This window comes from Fusarium odoratissimum (genome assembly GCF_000260195.1).
Source record: "Fusarium odoratissimum NRRL 54006 unplaced genomic scaffold supercont1.18, whole genome shotgun sequence".
Taxonomy (NCBI): Eukaryota; Fungi; Ascomycota; class Sordariomycetes; order Hypocreales; family Nectriaceae; genus Fusarium; species Fusarium odoratissimum.
In genome coordinates this window covers 191980-215335 of record NW_022158777.1, presented here as the reverse complement: position 1 = coordinate 215335, position 23356 = coordinate 191980, and the positions used below count along the sequence as shown (strand labels likewise).

The window sequence follows — 23356 nt, the reverse complement described above, 5'->3', positions numbered from 1 at the left end:
GCCGGACCTACATCCGAATTAAGCAGGTGGTGATACTATCTCGAAACTTAGTGAATTATGCGGCCAATCGGACTCATGCGTTCATCCACCTGCCTCTCTCTCTGAAGATCTACATGTTTTGGGACACCGAGGTTTGGATGGACTGATATGTTTGGTGTTCCGAGTATACACAGGACATAGAGATGATCAACTATAAAATCTGTGAGAGGACTCTATCAATGATGTAACTATTCCTACACGCTCTCATCCATCGTTGGTTGTTGTAAACTCATTGACAAGATGCTCTTCTTCAAGGTACACCATACCTCCAAAAACATACCCAAGTAAGAGAAATGCTGACCCAGTTCTTAGTCTATCGCTTCTCTCGCTGCTCTTGTCAGCCTGGCTGTCGCCGGCCCCATTGAGAGCCGTCAGTCCGCCACTACCTGCGGCAGCACCAACTACTCCGCCTCTCAAGTCCGCGCTGCTGCCAACGCTGCTTGCCAGTACTACCAGAACGACGACACTGCTGGCAGCTCTACCTACCCTCACACTTACAACAACCGCGAGGGCTTTGACTTCATTGTTGACGGTCCCTACCAGGAGTTCCCCATCAAGAGCGGCGGTGTTTACACTGGTGGTAGGTTGCACAACAGATCCCAATCCAGAATAATTGCTGATATGTCTTCAGGCTCTCCCGGGGCTGACCGTGTTGTTATCAACACAAACTGCGAGTATGCTGGTGCCATTACTCACACTGGTGCTTCCGGCAACAACTTTGTTGGATGCAGCGGTACTAACTAAGCTGTCATGTCATTCAATGTTGGCTTCTGAGCCATACGTTACACGTATATAGTTATCTTCTGTCTTGACGACATTAAAATACATACTATGACTTACTCTGTCTTCTCCGTCCATAATTGGACCCGCTATATCGTGTCTACATTTCACTGAGAAGCATTTCAAATGTCTTCTTTCAGAAAGATCTTTCATACTTTATGAGACAAGAGATGAACTGGAATCAAGAAGAAACGCAAAAGTAAATCTCTGCCAGTACCGAGTGCTCCTGTAAGCCTTAGCAATACAAGACCCATTTATCCAGATTCATCTTCTTTATAACCTTACTGAATCCATCTGATCCTTCTGCCGCACCACTAGTAGAGCAAATCTTCTTCTGGTCCTTGGCCTTCACCTTTGGTGCGCCCTTGGGGTACTCAATGTTGAAGACTGGCTTTCCCGCGTCGATGTATGGCTGATACAAGTCGCACTCCGAATATTGGATGCAAGACTCGTTGATGCAGAAGGCAACGTATGGAAGAACCTCTTCTGTGACGTCTCCACCGTTCTTCATGCCCATAACCATGTTGTATTTGGCTGCCTCTGTAGAGAGGAACTTGACATATGAGATGGTGTCTCCCTCGGTAAGGCCAAGGCCGTTGTCGTTTTGCTGCAGTGATGGTCAGTGGAATGCTCTAAGCGTCGCGTCGGTGACTCACGTATCCATCCATGTTATCGGGATCAATAGCATCACATCCCTTCTCTGCTGCCAACTTGATTCGTTGCGCCATGATAGCTCGCACAGCAACACTGCTGATATTCACCCATCTCTCGTCCGGCCAACCATCCATGACCTTACCAAGATCTTTCTTTGGAAAACTGTCTTTATCTTTACGCCAATTCTCCCAAGAACCAGCACTAAAGTAACAAATAACCTTCTTTCCTCCTTTCTTCATAGCGGTGATTGTGCTCTTGGAGTTCTCGAAGAGATCCATATCCCAGATGGGGACATCTGGTGTCATGGAGCTAACACCTGCTTTGGGAACTTTAACGACCTCAGAGAGGATGATCTGCCATGATGTCCCGACTTCTGGCTGCCATAGTTCTTTGCGCTTGGGGGTTGTGAAACCACGTGGGGTGAAGTAGTGGGCTTGTGATAACTCGGAGAGAGAGGCTACGACAAGCGCCGCAGATTGAAAGAATGAAGTCAGTCTCATTGCTTGACTTGTTGAAGTTATGATGCGTTGATGGTCTTGTGAGGAGAAGACTATGCTTCATTCTAGTCTCTGTTTCTCTACAATGTAATTAAACGGCCGCGACTGCGCTTCCGGCAGGTTTATGTATGATCATAGTTGCCACTCATGGCATTACTACAAAACTTGGTCCTTTCCGCAAAGGTGTTCCAGCCCATTCCAGCATAGAGGAACGGACTGGACTGGGCCGATTAAAGACCCAAGATCCAGTTTTGGTTGGCTTCGATTAGTCTAGAAACTAGCAATTGAACTAACGTCGCTGATGCTGTTGATGTCTTTTTCTCTTATACACAATAGCGGAACAACCTGGTACGAGCTATGTGAAATGATGCTAAGGCTGTCCTATATCTATTTATGTTATCTATTTATGTTGTTCTTTGTCTGACATTACTCATCATTACTGTCTCTTTGTGAACTGGTACGGAGTACATTATAGAGCCATGTCGGGACGGGCCATGGGGCGTGAGGAATGTATCAAGCCGAGATCCAATCCCGATGCGGCCAAGAATTCCAGGCGTCATTCTCCAAGTGGTTTTGGGCTGCAAAGATGCTTACGGGACAGATTGCTATGGTCAAAATTTGGAAGAAGGCTGTGAAATACCGTGACAGATCGGATCCAGCCAGAACTCAGCCGCCATCAGATGTCACTAACCAAAGGGGGCGGCGAATAACTGCACAGAAGCAAATTTAGACAAACACCATCATTCGGTTTTTATTGTTTCCGATTCATGTGAATTCAAATGTGTACGTAAATCTCAAGTTCGGTGCATCAGACATACATGAGCTTCTCCGTCTTCGTTGTGTTCCATCTGAGCTCGCGTAGCCAGTTGAAAACAGTCGCGTCACACCACGAAGCTTCCATAGAGCCGGGCCATTCAACAGTCTCAGTAGTGCCTCTTTCGAGTCCTCTTAGCTGCTTGCTGGCTCAGCTCAACAGTCCACCTCATCAGCTTCCCATCATACTCAGCAGTATGTTCACCCTTTCCGCGTCCAAACCATGCTTGCTTCAATGCATCAGCTCTATCGTTATCCTCAAGATGGAATAACCATCTCAGCATGGTAAGGTATCCGCTATCCAAGGATCCAGAAATCCACGCGTGATGAGGACTAAGAGCCTCGCCGCAGATAGCGAACTTTCCATCACAGAGGAGCTGCTGGAACTCGGGGTAGATGTAACTGAATTGACCAGGGCCGAAAAGAGCGAAAGCGCCACCGGTGTAGGGATCGTGAGACCAAGCGAAAGCATGGTGCTCGAGATACTCGTTTCTCAGAAACTCGACGGTAATCTTGGGATCCTTACTCTCTCCCCACAGCTTGACAAGATCTTGGAAACACTGGGTAACAACAGCATCATCTATATGCGGCTTCTGCTTCGTGTAATCAGGAATCAGAGATCCCATTCGCGTAGCATCCTGAGCCCAGGTATAAGAAGTCATGAGCACAGCAGATGTATCATCCCCATCATCCCAGGACGGGTAGACGATGTTGCTGCTTGGCAGATCAGAGCCCGATACACCGCCGAAAGTGCTGCCGTTCGTAGAAGCTTTGTACATATTCTTCCACCAACGGCTCTTGAACTTGACTGCGACCTTGCAGGATCTATCATAGCTGAGAGCTCGGATACCAGTGAGAATGTTTCTCTGAGTCTGAGGAAGACCAAAACCGGGGACGAGGCCCGAGATGTCCATGCGCTGGAGGGGACCCATGGCTGTGGTGTTAAAGACCATGTCGTATGCCTCTGTCTTGGTGCCCTCAGCCCCGGTGATAGTCACTTCGATCTTATTCTCCTGATGGTTCTCTGTCATGGCTACGACAGGTGTATTCTTCTTGACTTTCAGAGAGACAGGGTTGTGAGGAGCCCACTTAGGATCTTCGATGCATTGGTTCATTTTCTCGGTGACGACTGACATGCCGCCTTCAAGACGCCACCAAGGCTTGCCAGCAGTGGCCTGGAAGTCGCTGAAGTCGCATAGAGACTCAACAAAAGACTGCTCGAAAAGACCAGTAGAACTACATGGTATTAGTACTAGACCTTGCAATGGAATCACGGTGGTGGGCTTACGTGGAAGCGCTCTCGGCTTCCTCAGTCTGGTCATAGGTCCATCTTGGAGGGGTTGTCAGCAAGTGCAAATGGGGTCCAATAAGGTGCTTACTTCGGGTCAGTGAACATAAGCCATCCTCTGGTGGAATGGTTGTCCTTGCCAGTTTTGACCCATTCCTCAAACTTCTCATCCCAGTTTGTCCCGAGACCCTTAATGATCTCGTTCATTCGCTCGTCGTAGGGTTTCCCGCTATAAAATGTCAATATTCTTCACTTCAAATGCGATGGGAGGTCTTCTTACTCAGGCGATTCGGTGTTAGAGTACCAATGCATCTGAGGCTCGCATTTAGCATCGAGGACGTACTTCGTCTTGGGAAGCTTCAGCTCTTCGATGAGAGTAAGGGTTCTTTAATATTTTAGTTCATCAATCAAGTAGAGAGACTGGCGTACTAACGATTGCATGGCATCTATCTCCGGGATACGCATGGCCCCAATGTCGTAGTAGTTATGAGGAGAGGCCTTATCCTTGTCAAATTCATACGTATACACTCGACCACCAATCCTGTCCGAAGCTTCATAGATATCCACATTGGAGATCTTGAGATACTTGAGCATCATAGCAAGGTACAAGCCGGTGGCGCCAGCACCAACGATGGCAACACGACCCTTGTACTCTGAGAGATGCTCCAAAGGATCTTCATGTCCGTGAGATGGTGCATGGCCTATTGCGGGAAGAGGCTCATTGCGACTGACATCGTCGTTCAGCTCATATCGCAGGCTGCGGAGATGTTTGTCAAGAAGATGCTTGGCGTAAGCAACCCGCAGACCGCTTGGAACCTGCAATGAAGGGTCCTGGGGCGGCATCGCCGGGAGATGCTCTGCACGTTTAGCCATCTTCGCTAATTAACAAAGTGAACAACAAGTATTTCTTCAAGACAAAATCTCAACTAATCCCTCGAATCTTTAGAAGTTCGATCAGAAGATAGGCAAATGCCTTCTGCCTCGAGAAGTGAGCAACCTGTCTTTTTATGGGCAATGTCTGTCAGCACGCCTTCTCCTCTCGATGCAATATTTCATGCAGTCTCACAAATTTGAACATATTACATTCCTGCCATTGGTTTCCCCTCACTTTGGCGCAGCAATATTGAGAGCTGGACATGTTGTGGCGAGCTGAACCATCGATGCTTGGCTGGGGAAAGGGCTCAAGCGTGCCACTAGATGCACGAGCTAGTCGGCCCGCCCGGCAACCCGCAACTAAGCAGCCACCATACCGCTTTTTGCCGTGTCACGGGCAGATCTCCCTTGCATTTGGTGTGCCATGTAACGCAGATGCTGAGGGTCAATCGTGAACGGGCCAATGCTTCGCCAGGAAGCCGTCTGACAAGTTGATCTGGAGATCGCAAGGTTTTACCCAGAGAATCGGCAATTACGGTCGCTTTCTGTTCCGCTGAGAAGGAAAGCAGGCTATAACACCCTCAGAACAGAATACGAGGGCACTAGCCAGAAACCAGTAAGCAGCTGAAACCTCCCATCTTACCCCGACGAGGGAGTTGGTTTGGTCAGGCCAGCAGCTCCTAAGTTATTGGAACCGAAACCGTTCTCGCAATATCGGTTATTCCAGGCGACTAGATGCATGCATTTCGAGTTGAACATGATGCTGTGTCGAGTAAATAAGTTGCAGTATCTCGCAGACACAAAGGCTGTTCAACCCAGCAGTTAATTATTGCCCCATTCTTTCTAACTTTCTCTTTATGTTTTTGAAGCATAAAGTGAAAGATCATATTGTATCTGCTCGCCCGAAGCCATTGGCATCTCTTGTTAATTCTCGGTACAATCTCTTCGTTGATTGAGCTGATCTCCGTCATTTCTGATGACGTCTTGATCCAGAATTCGTAATTTGATTGGGCTATTAAAACCCCGCAGTCGTGCAACTTTCTCAACCAAGGACAAGCTGTGCCTCTCACTCACTCAACACCATCTCACATATCACATCACACACCAAAATGCCGTCCAATCACCTTTTCCAATATTCCGTTGTCTCAGCCCTCATGGATGGGGTCGCCGAGACAGGAATTACTCTTGCGGAACTCCTCACACATGGTGATCACGGCCTTGGCACCTTTCGACACATGGTTGGCGAAATGATCATTCTTGATGGGATTATTTATGATATGAAGCCTGATGGTTCTGTCATGGCGCTGGACAAAGATGCATGCGCCGAACAGACGGCGCCTTTTGCGATGATCACGGATTTTAAGCCGACCGTTACTGCTTCAAAACAAATACCGAGCAAGGATTCCTTTACAGAGACTCTGTCTCAGCTTCTTCCTGCGACGGCCAATCACTATCTGGTGTACAGAATCGAAGGCACATTCAAATCAGTCACTGTAAGGACGGTCGGAGGACAGCAATCACCAGGCGAGAGTCTTGCCGAGCTTGGAAAGCGACAAGCTTCGCATACCTTCCACGACATCAAGGGGACAATCATTGGGTTTAGATCACCAGCTTTTATGCAGGGAATCAGTGTTGCTGGAGATCACCTACACTTCCTGTCGGCAACCAGAGACACTGGTGGTCATGTGCTAGCATTGGAAGGTGATAGCGATTTGCAGGTCAGCGCAGCTCGCATTGCAGCAGTCAACCTGCAATTGCCAATGGATGATGATGCCTATAATCAAGCCAAATTGGTTAGAGATGATGAAGGAATAGCTGCGGTTGAGGGTTAGGTCTAAAAGAGGCTGATGTGCTTGACTATTGCTAACGCGCCTTTGGAACAACTGGCGCCTTGTATAGATTTTGGGAAGTCGAAGAGTCTCTATAGATGTTTGCTCCTCCATTTCAGATTTATCTAGATCATAGATTCTGGGAATTTTGTATTATAAGCAGCTGTCGATCTTTCCCTCTGTCTACGATAAAGTTGTAAAGATCTTCAATGCAGAGTCATCCCTGCTCAGTAACACCAATATCGTTCTCCACCTCAGTATGCTTGGCTGACAGGGGCAGCAAAAGAAACAAAAGCACCTTTGCGGGGAAGAGTGAAAATCTGAGTAAGACGGCCACTTCATGCATCCTTACCGCCTATTGAGTCGATGAGATATTTTTATTTACCATCGGTTATCTCTGGCAACAATGCGCAGCCTTGTCGTTCCGTTTCTGCTGCTCGGTGCAGCTGGCTGTAAAGCCACGGAATCAGACTGCAAATGCTTCCCTGGTGACTCTTGTTGGCCTTCTGATGATGAATGGGGTCACCTTAATAGTACCGTTGGTGGTCAATTGGTTGCTACCGTTCCGCTGGGAAGTCCATGTCATGATCCAAAATATGATGGTGAAGAGTGTGAACGCCTGCAGAATGAATGGCTCTATTCGTCAGTTCAGTAAGTTCTCCCCGGTTGAATCCCGCTCCAGTCATTCCGTACGGTACCGTGACCTGCTTCAATGCATCAAATTGCCTGCTGACATATATCAGTACGGAGTCATCCTCGTCCATGATGGCACCTCTGTTCGCCAACCAGTCTTGTGACCCATTTCAGTCCAGGGACAAGCCGTGCACCCTGGGCAACTACGTCAGATATGCTGTCAACACCACGTCCGCAGAGGATGTCGCAGCGACCTTGAAGTTCGCCAAGGAGAGTAATATACGCTTTGTCATCCGCAACACAGGTCATGATTATCTCGGCCGCTCAACTGGTGCTGGATCTCTTGCTGTGTGGACTCACTACCTAAAGGGCACCGAAGTCATCGACTGGAATGACGATCACTATCAAGGAAAGGCTCTTAAGGTCGGCGCCGGCGTTCAAGGTTTCGAAGCACTTGCAGCAGCCCATGCTGAGAATCTAGTCGTTGTTACGGGAGAATGTCCCTCCGTTGGTCTTGCGGGAGGATATACCCAAGGAGGCGGCCATTCAGCACTAAGTACCAATTTCGGCTTGGCAGCGGATAACACCCTCGAATTTGATGTCATTACTGCCGATGGAAAGTTTGTCAAAGCGAGCAGAAGTGAAAACAGCGACTTGTACTGGGCTATGAGCGGTGGTGGTACAGGAAACTATGGCGTCGTTATCTCAGCAACTGTACGGGCTCATCCAGAAGCTCAAGTCAGTGGAGCCAAGTTTCTTGTTACTGCACCTGAGGGAAGGCCAGAGCTCATATATAAGGCCATCGACGCTTTCCATGCTGCTCTCCCCAAGATCGTTGACTCTGGGGTTATGATCATCTACTTCTTCTCCGACTCATTCCTTCAGATCCCCGCTCTGACGGCGTACGACAAGACCGAGGCCGAGGTCAAGCAGATCCTTCAGCCTCTCGCCGATTCTTTGTCTGATCTTGGCATCAAGTTCGAACCGAACTTTACGCACTTCCCAAGTTACTACGAGCATTACGATCACTACTGGGGTCCCCTCCCAGCTGGCAACATCCAAGTAGGAACACAACTCTTCGGAGGTCGCTTACTGCCACGCAGCAAGCTGAAGGACTTCTCTCCAACAGCTCGGAAGCTCGCTGAGATGGGAGTCATCTACATTGGCGTTGGTCTCAACGTATCCAGATTCGGGGTCAACGACGCCAACTCAGTACTGCCCCAGTGGCGAGATTCCATCGTTCAGGTTTCTTTGACGCTTCCGTGGGATAATGAAGCACCATGGGAGGAGATGTTGGCTACACAGAAGAGAATGACGGAGGAGATCCAACCCATCATCGAGGCTGCAACGCCTGGCGCTGGAGCGTATATCAACGAGGCAGACTTTCAACAGAAAGATTGGCAAGAGACCTTTTACGGAGTCAATTATGATAATCTACTGAAGATAAAGAAGAAGTACGATCCTGGGCATCTCTTCTATTCCACGGTTGCTGTCGGTAGTGAGGCTTGGTCCATTGCAAATGATGGGCGTATGTGCTGGTCTCAAAGTTGAGCACCTTACTTTGAACGACATTGAAGTTATATTAAGCTCATCACAGGTAGCTTAGAGTCATCTTACGAACTCTCTTAGTTACTCTTAATATACAAAAATTTACATTAAACTTATCTAGGTCATTCCATCGTTTGGGACATAGGTCCTAGCTTTTCTTGCCTCGTCTACGGTATCCATCGCCGTCACTTCTAAAAACTTGTAAGGTAGCATTGTTTGCACAATTATATATTAAGAAATCTATGGTATTGTCCGGCGTGATATAGGCCGTGAAATAACTATGTGACTGTGACCTCAGTCGTCTTTCTAATAACAAATCCTTCGACATCCATGTCCTCCATCTCAACTTCCGATACCCCGGAGCGGGTAGACCCATTGGCTGGGACAATCTGCTCTTGCGAAGCATTTCTATCTCCTGGAGTATCCGCCCCGTACATCTTCGAGGCGTAATTGGACTTCGTTGTCGTGTAGCACCTTGTCTGGGTGCTCAAGCCGTAGCGATTACCAGCAGCGGCTTGGTCACTATGTGTATATATCGATCGATCCTCATTGAAGCGAAGCTTGGATGCAAGGGTGTCGAAGCTGCACTCAGTTAGCTTTGTAGCAAAAGTAATTTCCGTGGGACTGGACTTACTATAGAACAATCGGATATAGACAAAACAGAGCGTAGAGGAAGCGATCCAATTGGCTGGCAATGTTGACAGCCTTTTGACCCGGAGTTTGAAACGGATGAATGATAGTTCGTACGACTCCGAGTACAGCCAAGAAAGCGACACGCATTTCAGTACTGCGGGTCAAATATCGCAAGAGACCGACTTTGAGAGCAGCGCTCATACTGGCTGTCTTGGCTGAGGCGAAAATGACGACAAGGAAATATGCGCTGAGGCATTCGGAGATGGCCATGAAGGTAAAGTAGCCAATGTGAAGATAGTTGATGATGACTTCGAACTCAGCGACACCCTCAATCAAGAACTTGGCGCGATAGATTGCAATGAAGACTCGGGTGATCGCCGTCAAGACCATGAGTGTCCAGAAGAGAATGGAAAAGACGCGCCATTGCTTCGGTCGGAGAACTCGTTGCAGGATGATATAACTGTACAGCAACAGACTCGCTTCTTGCAACTATTGATCCAGTCAGTAACATTCACTTTAAATTAGTCGAGAGGGTATCATACCAGCCAGAAGAAGTCTGAGAAAACAGCCGCTACCACCTCATTGATGACGGGATTCTTCAGGTAGTAAACATAATAGCAGAGCCCATTCGCAATAGCTCCCGCCGCAGACGAAAAGATCGGCACGGCAGCTAAAACAGTAAACGTAGTAATTTCACAGACCAAAATACCAAAAACAACATTGACGAGACAAATGGTGCTGAAGATCGACCAGCATACCTCGAAGTAATCCATGGTCGTTCGAGTCAGCCTGCCAAGCCAAGGGAAAGACTCAACTTGCGAGACACTGACAGGACGGGGGAGAGACAGCTGCGCTGATCTTATGTGCGTGCGCAGAGCGTGGCAGAGTCTAAAAGGGACTGGAGGCAGGGGACCATGGAGATGGCGTTTTCTGCTAAACCGTCTGTGTTCCTTGCCAGTCTGCGTGTGGTTAGGCTTGGCTGGGGTGGGCTGAGGTTTGACACGCGCGAAGGATGTTCCACTACCGTCACTGGGGAAGGAGACTATTGCTGGGGAAGAGGGTTTGGTGGTCGATTCATGATCAGCTGGTATGTATCTCAGTCTGGAACATGTGGCTGAGCCTCATTAACGATCCCAAATCGATGATCTCTTTCCATTGTCTCACCCGTCTGCAACCACCAATAATACAAAAGATCCATGACGATCCTCCCTATTCCCCAACCCTTCATCTCCCATCAAACATCTCCTTCCATAAAGACAATCACGCATTTTGGCTCGTCAATAAAGTTTGGCTAAAGTTTTGAGTCTGGGGCCTGGCATGAAATTCGTTCTAGACTAAGTCTCAATGGGGAACTAGACCAAGACAGGGATGAGGGCGATCTACCAACGAGATCTCAGTAATGTCGTCGCTTGTGCCTCGACTGACTCGTTCAATTGTCTGGGAACGGGCGTAGACGGTTGCGGAAGAGGGAAACGGTTGGCGGATAATCCTTGGCCCTTGGACATTCAGCTCCAAATCCATTTTATGGGGCCCCTCGGGGAAGACGATGATTTAATATGGTTCTTATATGTCACCAGTTGCTTCATTTTCGTGTCTAATACATAATAGCTTGGTATTTCTTGTTTGTTGTCTCCATTTTCAATTTCTCAAATTTTGCATCATGTTTTCCGAGCCAAGTGATTGACGTTTCCGTCTACTTACTTGCAAGGGCCTTTTGTCTTGATGTTCTTGGCCCTGACTCAAAATCGATAATGCAGCCAAACTGTCAGCCAGACTATTTGAGCTAAAAAGCCTCCGAGTCAGCGCTCTAATCTGCACAAAAGTTCGCCAAAGGAACTACAGGATTCTTTTCTCCGGCGAGCAGCATCGGAATTTCCTGATCACTAAACCCGCAATCATAAGACTTCGGATCGTCCTGACTCAAGCGCAAACGGTAATAATCGGGTAACTCGTATCAAGCCCAGCCGTGCGCCGTTGAACAAGAAAACCCACGTGCTCCCGAAAAAGGGGTCCCGTCTCCTCCGCAAGTAGTCTTCCGAGTCGCATTGACTCGCTATCACCATTTAGAGCAACTCGTCAGATTAAGGAGAGGGGTTAGTCAGGGCCTTCTGGTGCATCTTTCCCGGGGAATGGTATTGCTCAAGAGAATCGGCCGAAAGATATTGACAGGCAGGTAATCCTTGTCCGGAAAGTTGCCCGATCATATGAGATCGTTACATCGTTTCGTCTCAAGAAGCTGTCACGATGGTCAGTGCTAAGCGAGCTGAAAATACCCTTGAAGACAACGTCACGCGTCTTCCATGGATGCCACTGAAGGTTTTGTAGACAACGGCTCTCTGCCCGAGTTTAATGCATGTGTTTAACAAACGAACTGTTAAATGCAAGCGAGACCCCGCAATCAAAAAGACAGTAAAGCCGGATTGTAAAGTGGTACGCGGAACCAGACCCTTGATAGAGCGCAAAAATAACTCGGCAAAACATCGCAAGAAAGCAGCTTGGCGCAGTGGAAGCGCGGTATGTGCTTTCGCATCCTCCCATCTCGAACATGCACTAACAATTCCCGTAGCCGGGCTCATAACCCGGAGGTCATCAGATCGAAACTGATAGCTGCTAGCTATATCTTTTTTTGCTTATTTTTATTTGCCCATATCGTGACTCTTGCCCATGCAATGATTCTTTTTGCGTTCAGTTCTGCCTGTCTAGCGCAATGGCCTTGCCAGGATTGGGAGCCAGGTGTCTTGCTCTGTTGACATCGAAACTCTTTGGTACTGACATGCACTCCTGATACGCTCAAGTCGCACTCAAAATAGAAATGCTATCGACAGTAACATGCATCAAAGGAATGGAATACTGCGATCGTCAGTGTCGGCTGTCGACATCTCGGCAAATTGCGGCGCCCCTTCACCAACAATCCCCGAATAGCTCAGCTGGAAGAGCGTTCGGCTGTAATTGATAACACATCTCACCGAAAGGTCACTTGTTCGATCCAGGTTTCGGGGATTTCCTTTTGCATTTTTGACGGATTTTATCTTTGTGTTTTGTTCCGTCTCGCTTAACAATTTGAGGCCATTCTGCCGCAGTGGGCGTCATTCGACAATTACCCGAGACTTAGCCATAACAATGACCTTGTAAACCATTCGTCATAGGTAATCCACGCAAGAATTACTCATTTTATAAATAGCCTACATTCAAATAATGACTTGTAATAATGTTTTATCCTGAGACAGTGTGTTATCGTTCCTTTGCGGCATCTAATTCGAGGTACTGTTTTTTCCCAATAGCGATTTATTTAACCACAATCAACGGAGCATGCGAGATCAATTTCGACTTCATAACATCCATTTAAAGCAAAGCACGCTTAATTAGACAGGTCACAAGTACTTCAAGGGCAGTTATTCTCCTTCTTTAGTTTTCCATTGTAAGCTAAAGCATTTTTCTCTAGTACAAGGCCCGATTTCTTTTTACTTCGCTGCTCAACTGCAGGGTATTCTACTCAAAATGATGTCCCGCCATCGGAGCTAAACCCGACAGGGATCATCTGGACCAGAAGGACAGGACATCATCCTTGTGAGACACAAAGCAATGCAGGATCACTGGAAACAGCTTTTTAAGTATATGTAAGCCCCGAAGTTTGCTTCTATGTGTCAAAACATATGGCTGCTATGATGCGGTCCTCTCGACTATTCCAGAACCTCGAATCCAACCAGATCAGGCGCCCAATTGCCCGAAGCCGACGCAGTAAAGGTCACTTCGTTGCTATCTCCCTTCTTGAACCCATCAACAAGAATTGTGAGCCGGTCGCTCTCGAACCAATCGCCTCCAGCATTCGGGAACGCCCATCGCTTTGCATCTTCTCCGTTGACCGAGATTGACATGTTCCGGGAGTTTGTCTCCCAATCGCCGATCGTGTGATGGTACTCATGATTGATGTAATCGATGCCAAGATAGACTGAACCGTCCTTGGGTGCACTGACTGACTTGAAGGCCACTTTAGCATCTTTGCCGATGGATCCGACTTTTTTGTGAGTTGGAAGACATTCTGTGTCTTTGCAGTTGACGAGAGAAGCTGAACCCGAGAGAGTCGCGTCTTGAGCTGAATAGTAACCCGCGGCCTTGGGAGGTGAAGCCGGACTGATGTCGGACAAGACAAGCTGTCGTAACTCATGAGGCGCAAGTTTAAATTCCTGGATACCCGAGATGCTAAGATCCTCATGAGCCCATACGTCTCGTGCCGCCGCCTTGTCAACCCCAATCAGCGACAGATCGACCTTCACTGTCTGGGTCTCGTTCTTCCAGTTCAAAACGCCGAGGACTTTGCGGTTAGAAGAGAGGTTCCCAGCCCAGATATCCCACTCTTCCTCGGTATATCGGATAACGAGCTTCGCTGCTTCTGCTAGAGGATCTTGATTGATGGCGATGACTTCTTTGTTGGACATAATCTCGAGAGATTCGGCAGGTATTTGCTTGGCGTCCATTACGCCGCCGATGATGAGGGGAGATTTCATCATGGACCAGAAGCCGAAGTGGAAACGTTCTTCATCGTGTGAAAGTGCACCAAGACCGATGCTACAGTGGTTAGTAGATGTAGAGAAGGGTTAGCGTCGTAGCTCACATTAACATGTCCATATCAGCAAAAGCGCCTGGCCCATTGTATTTGGCGTGAGCGACAACCTGGTTAGTAATGCGCCAGATTGCTCTCCAGGCATTGAAAATATCATTACTCATTCGCCATGAGTTGCCTAGAGGAGCAGCCCTGATTCTTGTCAGAAGAAGAACTGCAATTTGCTGTGACAACCTACCATTGAGGAACATCTTCACCAATACCCCATTGGCAGAGGAAGTACTTGATGTCGCGTTCAGTCTCATTGATAGCCGCAGCCATCTTGATGAAGCGGTTGGGGCTCTTTGCCTCAGCTGAGTCGGCGTCGACCATGTTGGTCTTGGATGTCGCGTAACAGTTGTCGTATCTGGAGATTGTCAGTAGACGCGAATTCGGAAGTGAGAGGTAGTCTTACTTGAGGGTGTCGCCTCCCCATTCGGCAAATGACTTTGCGTCAATCTCCTCGTAGTCTATCGTAGCCAGTTAGTGCACTGAAGAGTTTATGACCAGCTGTACGATGCGCATACCAAGAGAAGCAGGAATGTCAGTTGAACCGCACTGTAAATATCCAGCTCCCGAGTAAAGACCAAACTCTAGACCCAGATCATGGATATACTCTCCAAGAGCTTTAGGACCCGACGGGAACAGAGTCTCATTCCATTGTAGTCTTCCTTTGCTATCTCGGTCTCGCGAAGGCCATCCGCAGTCGACGGTGACGATGCTGTAGCCGAGATCCTTGAAACCAAGATCAACCAACCCTTTAGCATTAATTTTGATGATGTCCTCGGACGGCCGGCAATTGTAGTGATTGTAGCTATTCCATCCCATTGGTGGAGTGGGAGATTTGACGGTCTTGCCAGATGCGCTGGCAAGAAGCGCGGCAAATACAAGGGAAGCCATATTGATGACGAGAGGAGAATAATCAATGCACGCCGAGAAGCATCCCGAGGAAAGTTTTATCACTCTTATACTCGCTCTGTCCATGAAAGCGCGTATTCAACCCGGATTCCAGGCTTTTACCCATTGAACTTTTGGGTCTTAGATGCAGACGGGACGAGAATGGAAACTCATGACACCATACTCACGATTCGATAGGTGCGGCTACCTCACGAGCTAACATACGATCACAGATTCAATTGCTAATAGGTGCGCATCTTGATTTTGCGTTAAGGTATGTCGATCACCGACGCATGGGGTATTTTACCTGCGGGGAACCCCTCCCTGTTCTTGTTTGACGTTACATCCCGAAACGGGGCGAAGAGGATCAAGATTCAAGTGTACGGAAACTGAACTGAGACCGAATGGAAGATGCACTCACGGTTTGTTAGGCGATCAAATGGCCATGTGTTCATTGAACCGTTGAACCATTTAGCTACCCAGCACGTCGAGAGTAGCATTGACCATCCCCGCCGAGATATCTAGCACATTTTTCAAGACCAAAAAGGATGAAAGATGTTCGTTTACAGTGTATACTTCGTTCCGCCAAAAATCGGAGCCATCTGACCTGGCATTTCCTTCTCAATAAGTCCCTTAAACCTCCATCCAGTACAATGTCCTGGCATCAGCAAAGCCGGCTTGAGATCCTTGAGATCCTTCATGCTCTGCTCCATCTTATCAGGCGACGCATCTGCGAGGTGGTAGCCGCCAACGATGGCGTAGATAGGGCTGTCGTCGATGGTTTTAGCATGCCTGGCAATGTTAATGAGGCCGGCGTGACTGCAGCCAGTGAAGATGACCAGGCCCTTGCCTGCGAAGACGTTAGATACGGTGATTGATTGAGAGATGAGAGGGACTTACCTTTGAGCTTACACATGACAAACCGCTCTTCCATGATCAACTCGTCCTTGATCCATTCATCCTTGGCCGGGTCATATCGAACACCACCTGGGATGCCACCTTCATACTCTGTCTGGCGCGGAATCTCTCCAGATATGAGAAAGACATCATCTAGAATGGTCCGTGCCTCATCCAAGACAACTGTCTTGCCACCGGCACTATTGACCTCATCCACAGTAGGGTCTGCCTCTAGCGATATAGGTTGATCGAACATAATTCCTCTGAATGTTGGCTTATCTGGAGGAATCGCAACAATGACCTGATCGCCATCTGACCTCCCGCTGCTGGCGAGCCGAATCGCCGAGAGAAGCCCACCAGAGTGATCTCTATGCCAATGCGAAAGAACAATAGCACCTATGTCAGTCATTGGGAGCTTGAGTCTCTGGACGTTTTTCTCGAAAACGTCTTCCTCGGGTCCGGCATCGAAAAGCAGCGTGTGAGACTTATCGTCCCTCTTCGCTGTCTGTCAAGGGTTTAGTACACGGTACTGGCAGTAGAGAGGACAATCTCACGATAAACAAGGACAGGCCATGAGCGCCGCAACAGATATTTCGCATTGGCATTTCCAACCGAGCTCCTCCTCGAGAGCTGGGGTCAGACACGGGGCTCAATGGGACACCGGCGAAGGATTGGGCATGCTGAACCCGCGGGTTTGGGCTCGGCGAGATTTGATCAATCTCATCATTGATCAAGACATGAACGTCGAGGCTGTCGACTTCGATGAGTGATGGCGGGCTTGACGTCATACTGAGAGAAAGAGTACTAGATGTGCTATTTCATTCTCATCTTCTAACGGGCAGAACGTGTCTTATGAACACCTTTTGAAGCCATCGTATCATGCCAAGTCCTTTCTGAGTCATGAAATACGATGTTTGCGGCGTTCGGCTATTGACAGTGTCCGAGATGTTCTTAGCTCGGCTGTCTCCATCATCGCAGCAATATTGTATGGGTAGCCCAATTTCATGATTTTCTCTTACAAATATTCTAATGACCTAAGAGCAGACGGAGAATAAACAACAGGCCGAGGAAGAGGGCTTCTTTGGCGATCCCTCATGCTCATGATCCCGCTGAGTAAGACTTGCAAGGTCCGTGTGATGCCGAGGCTAAAAATACCCCTCATAACTCCGAATACAGCAATAAACACCGAGCAGCATCACGCAGACCGATTGTGAAATACAGTGATATTATTTTTCAACTTTCAGTAAGCAATATTGACATCATGTCTCCATCCCCTCAAGACCCGATTATTATCGGTGTCGGAGAAATCCGCCAAAAGAAGTTCACCCTCGAAAATACTCTCGAACCAGCAGAGCTTATCTTATCAGCAATTCGCGATGCAGCAAAAGATACAACTGTCGATGTTATCAACCATGTAGACAGTATTTCTGTTGTTCCCCCGTGGTCTTGGACATATGATGATCTACCAAAGCATCTTGCCCAGAAACTTGGCGTTCACCCTTCGCATCTTGAGCTCTCGAGTCATGGAGGTCATACGCCTGCGTTGCTGTGCGACGCAGCAGCCGCCAGAGTGGCGGCTGGAGAAACGAAATTAGCTGTTGTTACAGGAGGAGAGGCGTTAGCATCATGTAAGTTGATGTGAGATTGGGATGGAAGAGCCTTTAGCTGATGTGCGCCAGTGTTTGCGTGTCAGAAAGCTGGACGTCTTCCTCCACCGGGATGGACTGAGATGTCCCCTGATGCAAAATTATATGGCCCGAGTGACCCTGCACTCTTGAAAGGTGAGCCTTAACTCAAATCTTATTAGAGACTGTCTGATAGGATGAAGATGTCGGTGCCTCGCACTCCATCGGAATGCCAATTCAAGTATACCCTCTATACGAAAACGCATACAGAAAGCATAACCAGCAGACATTCCATGAGAATCATCATGAATCAGCAGCCCTTTACGCCGAATTTGACAAGATTGCCTGTCAACATCCGATCAGTTGGAGAGCAGGCGAAACACCACGAGACGTCGATGCTATTAAGACGATAACCAAGCAGAATCGGATGATCTGCACACCTTGTATGTATGGTCGCCATGGACTCTGGCTATCAGCTAACTATTTAGACCCATTGTTGATGAATGCCTTTAATGGTGTAAACTTGGCGGCGGCCTGTATCATCACTTCTGCTGAGTATGCTACCAAGCTAGGCGTCCCCCAGGATAGATGGGTGTACATCACTGGCGGCGCTGGCTCGAATGATAGTTCACATTGTCAGTCGACATTTCCCCCCCAAATGAGGTGATTGCTGATGTTTGGTCTAGTTTGGGAGCGAGCCAACTACTTCTCGAGCCCTGCTATCGAGTACTCCATCGACAAGGCTCTCGAATCCGCTGCGCTCACTAAGAACGAGATCGACTGCTTCGACTTCTACTCGTGAGTTCAAGAAAAATGGGCATTGAGGTGGAACTCACATGATGATAGGTGCTTTCCCATCGTCCCGAAACTTGCTTGTAAGCATGTCGGTCTCGATGTTCAGAAGCCAGCCAAGCCTATCACTTTACTTGGTGGCCTTACTTCCTTTGGCGGTGCAGGCAACAACTACTCTCTTCACGTAAGCTCTCTCGTGCTCTGAGGATCATGATCTAAGGTTTCTGGACAGGCAATCGCGGAGATGACAAGAGTCATTCGAAGCCGAAAGCATCAAACCGGCTTGGTGCTTGCGAACGGAGGAGTTCTATCCTGGCAACATGCTCTGTGTTTGTCGGCTCAGTCGCGGCGCAATAACTCCACTTATCTGAAAAGAGAAGTTCTTGACAATGGTGATGTTTCTCAAGGTCCAGCGTTTACCCCAACAGCGCAAGGCGAAGCTGTAATTGAGGTTTGTGCCATGCTCCAATCATTTGCATCTATCTAACGTGTTACGTGGTTATAGACTTATACTGTGGACTATGATCGAAAGGGACCCAAGCTCGGCCATGTAATTGGAAGACTGGTTGAGAATGGACAGAGATTCATTGCAAACCATGGTGATGAGCATACATTGGCGACTCTTGCGAGTACTAACGGAGAGCCGATTGGTATGAAGGGTCGTGTGAACAGGGCTGATGACGGCCGAAATCTCTTCACTTTATCAGCGAGTGCAAAGCTGTAGAAGGCAACTATAGACTGTGATGAAGTGCATAATTGACAATAGCCTTGTGTAATCACCGACGTAATATTGGAGCTATCACTGGCAGCATTTCTGTTTATTTCCGTTAGTGTATGAAGCGGCCCCCATGATTCATGCTCGTGATTGACGAATCGGTGCGGAGCTATAATAATCCGGAAGCAAAACCTTACCAAGACATCGACGACGCTGATCCTTCCTTTTTGTCAATCTTGAATGCATTTATGACGTCACATCTCATTCCGTCGAAATGGCATTGGCAACACGACTTCTTCTCGTCGCCTTCGTATGCCTCCTTTTCGCCGACCGCGTCTCAGCCTTTGGAGCAGGTGAAGTAGCAGGCACTAGCGAATTCAACGGTTACGTCTGGCGTCATGGCGACATCGTCGAAGCCCTTCGGTACCTCCCGGCGAGTTTCGTGACGCACTACAGATTTTCAACTCTCGAGCGACGACAAATTTACTTTGGGAACTGGCTACGAGACTTTTCGCAAATAATCGATACAACAGGCCTTGATAATGTTCCGGAACCTGTTCTCAGAGCTATTGTCAGCATCATGGGGTTTCTGGAGTTTGGCTTCGCGACCGACGAGTTCGAGGTGACGCGCGAGCGCTTGGGATGTTACACTCATGTGGAGCATATCGACAACCCCAAGGGATACCCGAGTAATGCCAAGGAGATTGACGAAAGGTTGAGAGGGCCTTTGGATCCACGCGAACTCGAGTTTGACCCCAAGACGGGCATGAAGAATTACATCGCAAACTCGGGCAAAGGCTGGGATACTTCTGCTGATTACGTCACGCGAGAGCTACGCGAATGCATTCGACTTGGGCGCGAGAAGGATCCAAAGTCGAAGAAGGAAGCTTTCATTCATCTTGGCGCTGCGCTTCATACCCTCGAAGACTTTTCGGCGCATAGCAACTTTACGGAACTCTGCCTACATGAACTTGGCGAGCACGACGTCTTTGCCTTTGTCGGCGAAGCCTGTCGCGTCAAGACGCCACGATGGAGAAGTCGCATGGTACCGCCCATCGTCACTGGCACTTTCGGAATGCTCGACATCTTTCACAGTATTCTTGGTGAAGCCGACGACATGGCCATCCTCCAGTGCAAAGGCTCACTGCAGAATCTCGAGAACGTGCGCAAGCCGCCGACCCCTCCCTTCACATGCCCACGCTGACAGCCAACAGGAACTGAACCTCGGTGAAATCGCCTTCCAGCATATCTTCGACCTACTCAAAGCCGCGATACAAGCGATAAGCAAACTAGCCTCCAAGACGAACGACCCGATTCTCCAACAGCTCGAGACCGTCGGCGTGCTCTTCAAGAAAGCCGAAGAAGAAAAACAAAGCTCAACCGCCGCGAGCAGCCTCGACGCCAATCAGCTTTGGCAGACCATCGAACCGATCTTCTACCTCCACGATCGAATCAAGAAATGGATACAAGAACGCACGGAACAGCATGATGCTGACCCGCTGTCGGAGGAGTCGAGCACGCAGTTGGGCAAATACACGGACCAGCTTGTCTTCAAGTACCTGTCGCTCATGATTGAGAGCTCTATCATGCAGTTGCGCAATGCGCTCAAGGCAGCGAAAGAACGTGTTGATGCTGAAGCTGCGAAGTCGACTTCTGCCGAAGTCTACCTCGATGGCGACGGGTCTGATCCGAGCCATTCGGACATCTCAAAGGATCACTTCAGCAACGTCCTCAACCAGCCTGCTGGTCTCGTCTCCTCCGTCACGACAAACTGGACAACGCAACAGGTCGTCAAATGCTGGGATGATCCATTCCGCAACGAAGAAGAAACAATCCGCCAGATCCTCACAATCATGCATCATCCCGCCTTCCCACGCCACAAAACACCCATCCAGAAATACATGTTCACCGCCGTCGAAGAATGGTGGAACCACAACACGGCCTCCGAAAAAGAGACCATCCGAGGTATGCTCACAAAGGAAAGCGTCCGCAACCGCCAGCACGAGAATCACACCCTCACTCTCAAAGATCTCGAAGGGAAGAGGAAAGGTGTCGCTGATTTCCCTGGCTCAAGACCCAAGATCAAGGAGAGACCTGCTAAGCCGTCACCTTTGACATGGGCTGTTGGCGAAGCGAAGAAGGATGCAAAGTGGATGTTTGGCGCAGTTAGAAGAGGCGCTGGCGACCCCGTTGCGGCGGTTTGTTACATCGGTGAAGGTCTGTATATGATGATTGTTTACGTTTTCATGATGCTTTTTGGTGCGTTTGGATTGAAGGCGAAGGCGTCGAGGGATTAGGATGTGATGTTAGCTAGATGTGATACCTAGTAAATCGAGATACATGAGATACACGAAATGTACACTAGACTCTTTGCTTGGAAGCCTTGACAGCTTGTCTCCCTATGCTTTTTCTACACACTGAATCACGAGTGCTGTCGCTGCTCTCGATATCCTTTTGGGGTGCGACCTTCTCATTGGGCTCAGAGCTTGAAGCCACCAACTCTCTTCTGCAAGATTTGAGCAGGGTCATACCTTTTGCTGACCGACCTGAGAAATTCCAGCTCATCAGCTCCGTATGACTCAAACGGCTTTTGGTATGGCGCAGCGTAGTTGAGGTACTGGAACTTCTGTAGCAGTCCCTTTGCACGAGCATCCTCTTCCCATACTGACAGAACCTCCTTGGTCTTTGCTTCAATGTTTGAGTTAACAGCCGAGTTCGGCCACAGCGCTGAGATAAGAACAACTATCATTGTTAGCAGATGTTCATGGGATGATTCAATGGATACTTACTGTAGCCATCATGGGCTGTTTTAAGGCCGAGGACATTGGTGTGCTTAGAACCTTCCAGCATCGCTGCTACCAACGGCTCAAAGGCGATACTCCATGTCACGCCGTCCTGTGGGTTGAATGAATAGATAGTGTTGTTGAGGGTCTCAAACATATGCTGCATATTTTGTGCGGATGGCTTCAGAGTCAATGTCGCAAAAACCCAGTTCCTAGATCTGTCAGAGCCCGTTCAATCAAGCTCAACGTTGGAACTCACAAAGGCGGCGTATCCTTCTCATTCGCGAACTCTGCCAATGTCGTGATATTATTGACCAGCTTCGTGTGAGGCACATCTGAAAGACCCTTGAAGATCTTTGGCTGGGAAACGGGCTTCGTGTATACAGCCGATGCTGACAGTGACCAGCCTTTGGATGCTGAGCTGTAGAGAAGACTGGCAACCAAGGACGCGTCGGGATCGTATGTCGATGAATCAAGTAAGTCTGTAAAAGCCTGGAAGACCCTCCCCCTCTCAGTAATATTGTAGGAGATGCTTGTTGTAGATATGTCGCCCTGCGGAAATGTTTCAATGTCGAAGCGGCTAACAACTCCAAAATTGTTGCCCCCTCCTTTCAAAGCGAGGAACAGGTCTGAGTTCTCTTTCTTATTTGTATTGATCAGAGTGCCATTAGCGAGTACAACCTCGTAGTTGACCACCCTATCACAAGCCCATCCGACTTTGGTAGTGAAATGCGATATTCCTCCACCAAGGAGCAAGCCTCCAACACCGACATTTCCGTTTCGACCTCCGGCGACTTGAACACCTGAGCCGTCAAGATGCTGATAGACGTCAAGCCACTTTGCGCCTGCGCCGATGCTTGCAATGGTTGACCTCTTGTCCAGAGACACGGATGAGAGAGTTGTCATGTCAATGGTCACGCCGCTGTTGGAGTTGGCGAAGCCTGCTGCAGGAGCATGACCATGACTCTTGATTGAGAATTTGCAATCTTTCTGTGTGCTGATTATCCTCAAGGCAGCGGCAACATCGTGGGCGGTGGTAGGCTGCAGGACGCAACTGGGGTGAAGCGCAGACTCTTGTTTCGACCAGTAGCTAGTTAACGTGGCGTTGTAGCTTTTGGTATCAGGAAAGCTGATTTTGTCGCCGAGACTCCCCTTCAATTGATGACACTGGAGCTGTCAGCTATTATAATATTATCATGTTTGCCCCCAAGGCACATACACATGTTGATGCTAACACGCTGGAGGATAATAGAGCGGCAACGAAATGAGCGGTAACGACCTTCATGTCAGATATTGAAGAATGAGAACCTGCAAATGAAATAAAATCTGGGGTCCCCAGACTTTCTTGACTTAAGCTTGAGATCTTTTATCAATTGTGTTATTCGGACCGACTTGATGATTTCATGGCACTAAGACGCTTTTGATGCTGATATTCGGTCATAGTATGCAGTAGCACGGCT

The 23356-nt window shown here is 48.5% G+C and overlaps 11 protein-coding genes across 17 annotated transcripts; 5 read left to right on the top strand and 6 right to left on the bottom strand.

Annotated features, from left to right (window-relative positions):
• The first annotated feature begins 235 nt into the window (after positions 1 to 235).
• On the top strand, positions 236 to 892 carry FOIG_10377 (guanyl-specific ribonuclease F1). The gene is made up of 3 exons (XM_031210714.1): positions 236 to 294; positions 352 to 619; positions 671 to 892. Exons 1-3 carry the CDS (start codon positions 280 to 282, stop codon positions 781 to 783), a joined length of 396 nt encoding a protein of 131 aa, XP_031059425.1. The 5' UTR covers positions 236 to 279; the 3' UTR covers positions 784 to 892.
• Positions 893 to 1054: 162 nt separating this feature from the next.
• On the bottom strand, positions 1055 to 1973 carry FOIG_10376 (uncharacterized protein; the record flags this gene model as incomplete). Its single annotated transcript, XM_031210713.1, has 2 exons — positions 1055 to 1426; positions 1476 to 1973. 2 exons carry the CDS (start codon positions 1971 to 1973, stop codon positions 1055 to 1057), a joined length of 870 nt encoding a protein of 289 aa, XP_031059424.1.
• Positions 1974 to 2580: 607 nt separating this feature from the next.
• Positions 2581 to 5146, bottom strand: FOIG_10375 (uncharacterized protein). Its single transcript, XM_031210712.1, has 5 exons — positions 4505 to 5146; positions 4352 to 4456; positions 4163 to 4300; positions 4072 to 4113; positions 2581 to 4019 (listed from the first exon to the last, which is right to left on the bottom strand). The coding sequence occupies exons 1-5, from the start codon at positions 4942 to 4944 to the stop codon at positions 2894 to 2896; spliced, it is 1851 nt and encodes a 616-aa protein (XP_031059423.1). The 5' UTR covers positions 4945 to 5146; the 3' UTR covers positions 2581 to 2893.
• Positions 5147 to 6029: 883 nt separating this feature from the next.
• On the top strand, positions 6030 to 7079 carry FOIG_10374 (alpha-acetolactate decarboxylase). The gene has a single exon (XM_031210711.1). It carries the CDS (start codon positions 6054 to 6056, stop codon positions 6774 to 6776), a length of 723 nt encoding a protein of 240 aa, XP_031059422.1. The 5' UTR covers positions 6030 to 6053; the 3' UTR covers positions 6777 to 7079.
• A 16-nt stretch (positions 7080 to 7095) lies between these two features.
• On the top strand, positions 7096 to 9082 carry FOIG_10373 (uncharacterized protein). The gene is made up of 2 exons (XM_031210710.1): positions 7096 to 7424; positions 7517 to 9082. Exons 1-2 carry the CDS (start codon positions 7180 to 7182, stop codon positions 8955 to 8957), a joined length of 1686 nt encoding a protein of 561 aa, XP_031059421.1. The 5' UTR covers positions 7096 to 7179; the 3' UTR covers positions 8958 to 9082.
• An 86-nt stretch (positions 9083 to 9168) lies between these two features.
• On the bottom strand, positions 9169 to 10431 carry FOIG_10372 (uncharacterized protein). Its single transcript, XM_031210709.1, has 3 exons — positions 10130 to 10431; positions 9589 to 10076; positions 9169 to 9536 (listed from the first exon to the last, which is right to left on the bottom strand). The coding sequence occupies exons 1-3, from the start codon at positions 10358 to 10360 to the stop codon at positions 9233 to 9235; spliced, it is 1023 nt and encodes a 340-aa protein (XP_031059420.1). The 5' UTR covers positions 10361 to 10431; the 3' UTR covers positions 9169 to 9232.
• Positions 10432 to 13180: 2749 nt separating this feature from the next.
• On the bottom strand, positions 13181 to 15223 carry FOIG_10371 (uncharacterized protein). Its single transcript, XM_031210708.1, has 5 exons — positions 14715 to 15223; positions 14603 to 14657; positions 14387 to 14554; positions 14200 to 14340; positions 13181 to 14153 (listed from the first exon to the last, which is right to left on the bottom strand). Exons 1-5 carry the CDS (start codon positions 15169 to 15171, stop codon positions 13268 to 13270), a joined length of 1707 nt encoding a protein of 568 aa, XP_031059419.1. The 5' UTR covers positions 15172 to 15223; the 3' UTR covers positions 13181 to 13267.
• Position 15224: 1 nt separating this feature from the next.
• Positions 15225 to 16996, bottom strand: FOIG_10370 (uncharacterized protein). Its single transcript, XM_031210707.1, has 3 exons — positions 16536 to 16996; positions 15985 to 16486; positions 15225 to 15934 (listed from the first exon to the last, which is right to left on the bottom strand). Exons 1-3 carry the CDS (start codon positions 16767 to 16769, stop codon positions 15648 to 15650), a joined length of 1023 nt encoding a protein of 340 aa, XP_031059418.1. The 5' UTR covers positions 16770 to 16996; the 3' UTR covers positions 15225 to 15647.
• Positions 16997 to 17074: 78 nt separating this feature from the next.
• FOIG_10369 (uncharacterized protein) lies at positions 17075 to 19243 on the top strand. Of its 5 annotated transcripts, XM_031210703.1 has the most exons (8): positions 17075 to 17609; positions 17661 to 17762; positions 17810 to 18049; positions 18095 to 18241; positions 18293 to 18404; positions 18453 to 18582; positions 18631 to 18849; positions 18904 to 19243. In XM_031210703.1, exons 1-8 carry the CDS (start codon positions 17243 to 17245, stop codon positions 19120 to 19122), a joined length of 1536 nt encoding a protein of 511 aa, XP_031059414.1. In that variant the 5' UTR covers positions 17075 to 17242; the 3' UTR covers positions 19123 to 19243. The 5 variants fall into 5 exon arrangements, with proteins under 5 accessions (XP_031059414.1, XP_031059413.1, XP_031059415.1 ...); XM_031210702.1 differs by having other exon boundaries at positions 17810 to 18241; XM_031210704.1 differs by having other exon boundaries at positions 18453 to 18849; positions 18904 to 19219.
• An 88-nt stretch (positions 19244 to 19331) lies between these two features.
• FOIG_10368 (uncharacterized protein) lies at positions 19332 to 21854 on the top strand. Its single transcript, XM_031210701.1, has 2 exons — positions 19332 to 20275; positions 20328 to 21854. Exons 1-2 carry the CDS (start codon positions 19388 to 19390, stop codon positions 21408 to 21410), a joined length of 1971 nt encoding a protein of 656 aa, XP_031059412.1. The 5' UTR covers positions 19332 to 19387; the 3' UTR covers positions 21411 to 21854.
• Positions 19337 to 23352, bottom strand: FOIG_10367 (uncharacterized protein). Of its 3 annotated transcripts, XM_031210698.1 has the most exons (4): positions 23116 to 23352; positions 22156 to 23063; positions 21903 to 22108; positions 19337 to 21855 (listed from the first exon to the last, which is right to left on the bottom strand). In XM_031210698.1, exons 1-4 carry the CDS (start codon positions 23179 to 23181, stop codon positions 21593 to 21595), a joined length of 1443 nt encoding a protein of 480 aa, XP_031059409.1. In that variant the 5' UTR covers positions 23182 to 23352; the 3' UTR covers positions 19337 to 21592. The 3 variants fall into 3 exon arrangements, with proteins under 3 accessions (XP_031059409.1, XP_031059411.1, XP_031059410.1); XM_031210700.1 differs by having other exon boundaries at positions 22156 to 23352; XM_031210699.1 differs by having other exon boundaries at positions 19337 to 22108.
• Between the last annotated feature and the right edge of the window lie 4 nt (positions 23353 to 23356).